Source organism: Limulus polyphemus, unplaced genomic scaffold (assembly GCF_000517525.1).
Source record: "Limulus polyphemus unplaced genomic scaffold, Limulus_polyphemus-2.1.2 Scaffold8452, whole genome shotgun sequence".
Classification (NCBI taxonomy): Eukaryota; Metazoa; Arthropoda; class Merostomata; order Xiphosura; family Limulidae; genus Limulus; species Limulus polyphemus.
The window spans coordinates 2,107-5,755 of record NW_013674062.1 but is presented as its reverse complement, the minus strand read 5'-3'; the positions used below and the strand labels follow the sequence as shown (position 1 = coordinate 5,755).

General features: G+C 32.5%; 1 protein-coding gene across 1 annotated transcript in view; it reads left to right on the top strand.

Annotated features, from left to right (window-relative positions):
• The window catches only part of LOC106475352 (mediator of RNA polymerase II transcription subunit 4-like), a 25,284-nt gene extending 23,156 nt beyond the window's left edge, over positions 1-2,128 (top strand). The window contains exon 6 of the mRNA XM_013936040.2: positions 1,812-2,128. Within this exon, the coding sequence (XP_013791494.1) occupies positions 1,812-2,002 (191 nt within the window). The 3' untranslated portion in view covers positions 2,003-2,128. The remainder of the gene's footprint in view (positions 1-1,811) is intronic.
• Positions 2,129-3,649: the final 1,521 nt, after the last annotated feature.

Sequence of the window (3,649 nt, the reverse complement as noted above, 5' to 3'; positions counted from 1 at the left end):
CAAGGCTGAATGTTATGTGAATTGTTATTACTGTTGGTGGATATGTATAGGTATGGGTAAGCAGGTGGTGGTATCTAGCTCATGGAAGGCGTTAATTGGTGGAGTGTTGTATTGTGGCTTGGGGGTTTCTCGCCAAGAAGTAGCAGTGTGCGTGCTGTTCCTGTCGATTGTTTGTTGATTATGGGAGTTTGCTGCATTATGGGAGATTTAAAGTAAAGAAGTGTAAAAACATGGAATGACTATAAACGAAATATATCTGTACACAACAATTTTGTATAAACACCTTGTCTTTCTGGATAATCACCATGTTTGGCTAAGATCTTGAGATTATTTCTTGACCAAACTCTTGATAAAGCAATGTTATAAAATAGTGAATTTTTAAAATTGAAGTATCAAAAGCTTAAACATCAACTGTCTTTGTGTCACTTTTTCACCTAATTTTCTTTTTACTTCTATAATGGTATGAACTCTTCTTACTCTACCCTAAAGTAATAACAAAGCATTGGGTCCATTATCACCAAGAACAGAAATGGTGTAATATTTTATTCCCCTAGCTGGTGTTGTATATATACAGGACTGTTTAGTTTATTTAATGATTTAATATTTAATGATTATTTAGTTTTCATAACAAGAATGTTAAAAGTAATTATTTTAAAGGTGATAGTTATGACAAATTTCGTTATATAACTCCGTAAGAGTCGTACATTTTGTGTGTATAGTTCAGTTTTTGTAATATTTTTGACATCATTTTTCTCAAAACCTCTATGTTTTTCTTGCTATGTGAGTATTGTTACATCATAGCATTTCCTAGTTTGTAGAAAATGCCAGGCCTTTCTTGGGCAATGTGTATATGTATGTATGTATGTATAGGGACAAAACGAGCATAAATCATGTGAAGTTCAGTCAAAAAAAAAGTTAGTTAGTGGAAGAAAACATGAAGTCAGCCTTAACAGGTGATGTCTGTAGTGTGTTTTGCAGGTGTATTGTAACAACAGAGATAGGAAAAATATTTTGTCATGTCAATTGGTAACTAAAGTGGACTTTTGATGAAAAAAAAGAAACAATTATTTAAAGCTCTGAATACAACTGTGGTAACAAGCAAAAGAAGTGAAGTTCAGTCAGAAACCGTTAAGTTAGTGAAAGTGAAGTTAGACTGCATGATTGTTAATTTAGCTGTAAAGGCCAATATTTAAAGTGAGTTTAACAGACATAAGGAGAATAATTAGTCTTGTCAGAGGGAGTTCTAAGGTAATTGAACTCACCTGTATGGACTTTGATGAAAGACAGTTATTTAAAATTCTGGATACAACTGTGGTAATCCATGGAGTAACGTAAGTGAATCTATTGCAGATTGTATAGGAAGAAACAGAGTAGAGAAAAATAATTTGTCTTGTCATTTCCATTCTAAAGTAATTGAAGTGGGCTGTGTGGACTTTTGACAAGAAAAGTGAATTATTTAAAGTTTTAGATACAACTGTGGTAACCTACAGTGTAAAGAATTTTTGTACATACGTTTGACTTCTATTGAATATATTATTTTAAAACAAGTGGATTGTGTGCTGTCTGTTTATTGTTCGAACTTATCGCCAACAAGTCACAGACACCTACTGTAAAAGAATCCCAACCCATATATAAAACCCTTTTAGGTAAAGTATTGAGTTTCCTGATTTGAATTTATTATTAAATGCTTTTTCATCCCACTTATTTAGTGGGAACTGTTTAAGGACATTTTTTCATGCTTCTTGGTATGTCACAGTGGTACATCATAAAAGATGTATATATGTGATGTGAAATCTTTTCTTCCCCCATAGATCAGCCACCACCAACATCACACACCAGCTCCTTTACATGGCAAGGTGCAACAGAAATGAAACCAGGTCTAAGCTCAACAGCCACTCACAACTCTGTTAATATGGAAAGTAAAGGGCACAGTAAGGAAAATGAAGATGTTGAAGTTCTTTCCACAGATTCATCAAGCAGCTCTTCCAGTGATAGTCAATAACAGTTATGTTTTGTTTTTTAGAAAAGTCATAATGGGCCATGTATATAGCACATATGTCGGATATTCAATGCAATGGATATATACTTCATAACTCACTTAATTAGAATAAAGTTTTATTAAGAAACATGCAGTTTCGGATTGCCTTTGCTCAACTCATAGAAATAATGTTCATAAAGTGAACAGAATAATTGAAAATTATATGAAGCACAATAAGTAATTAAAAATTTCTTTAAACCATTTTTGGTGCTCTCTGGCTATAGTAACAATTTGAAAGTGTTCCTTTTTTTCATTTGTTTCTTGTTTCAAAAAATACATTATTTGCAGTAGAGAAAAGTAATCTATACAGAAATTCATGAACACAGTATATGTAGTATTTACTAAATATGTAACTGAAAATGCATTCTCACCAGAGTTTTATTATTATCATAAGGATTACTACATGTGCTTACCATTACTCTGTACAAACCAATATATTGCTTTTTAACATATAATTTAGAAAGAATATTATCTATAATTTGGGTAGAAGTGATTGAGATGTACTTTCTGTTTAATATTTATCAACATTTCTAATTTAATGTTTTCATAATGTATGAGTTACTATGATTTAAGCATAGTAGTACCAGGTATGTGGCCTAGTGGTCAGCATGCTAGGACTGTGATTCTGAGGTTTGTGGCTCATTGCTGAAAATTCATGCTCCACACTCCGGGACTATGGGTGGGCTATAAAGTCATATATTTATGTTTTTTGCAACACCTTTCTTCAGGTTGCACTGCTTGTTGGTTATGTTTATATGTTGCTCTTAAGTATATAGTCATATCTTACAGAAAGTTAATGCCTGAAAGATGAATACATTTTATTTCTGTTTTATTTGGTTGAACTTTCTTCTTTCCCCAACCTGAATTTTTAGTGATGTATCATTATCAACCTAAAGAATGTTTCTTGCAAAGTAGGAGAAACATATTTTCTTTTTATTAAAAACAAATGTGACAATCAATTCCAGTAAAAATTTCTAGATAAATTAAGTCTGGTATTTTCAGTTAAAACTGGAGCCAACCAGTAAAGTATTAAATTTGCAAAAAGGGAGATTTGGAAAGACTTGCTTATAGGAGAATAAATTTAATCGCGACAGCAAAGAAAACACTCAATATAAAGTTTAAAAAAGCTTTCGTACACACTCACAAAAAGTGTTTGGATCTTGCGATACAATTGACCAGTTTCTATAATATTGTATCAAGACTTATGGCTGCTGGAGCAGAGGAAGAACAGTTCTTCATGTGTCAAGAAGTAACAAAATTGTATCAATACTACACTTTCAGGTCAAGCCAAAGTTCTAGTACAGTATATTAGGTCGTCAAGAAATTAATATCGCATTGTGGAACACTTTCACTAACCACCCCACAAAAAACGTACATCACCTATAATAGTTAAACAAACCACCTAAAGGTCACGTTAGTGTAGCCTGTATAATGTTTAAAGTTTAGTGTACTCTAATACCTAACAAGGGAAACAATGCCTCGGCACCCACAAAGAATATCAAATAAGTTTATGGAAATGTTTTGAATGTTCGTAAGTGTCAATTATGGTTCAGCAAATTTCTTTCAGGTGACTTTAGCCTTAAAAATTGTTATGGCAGGGGCTAACATGTT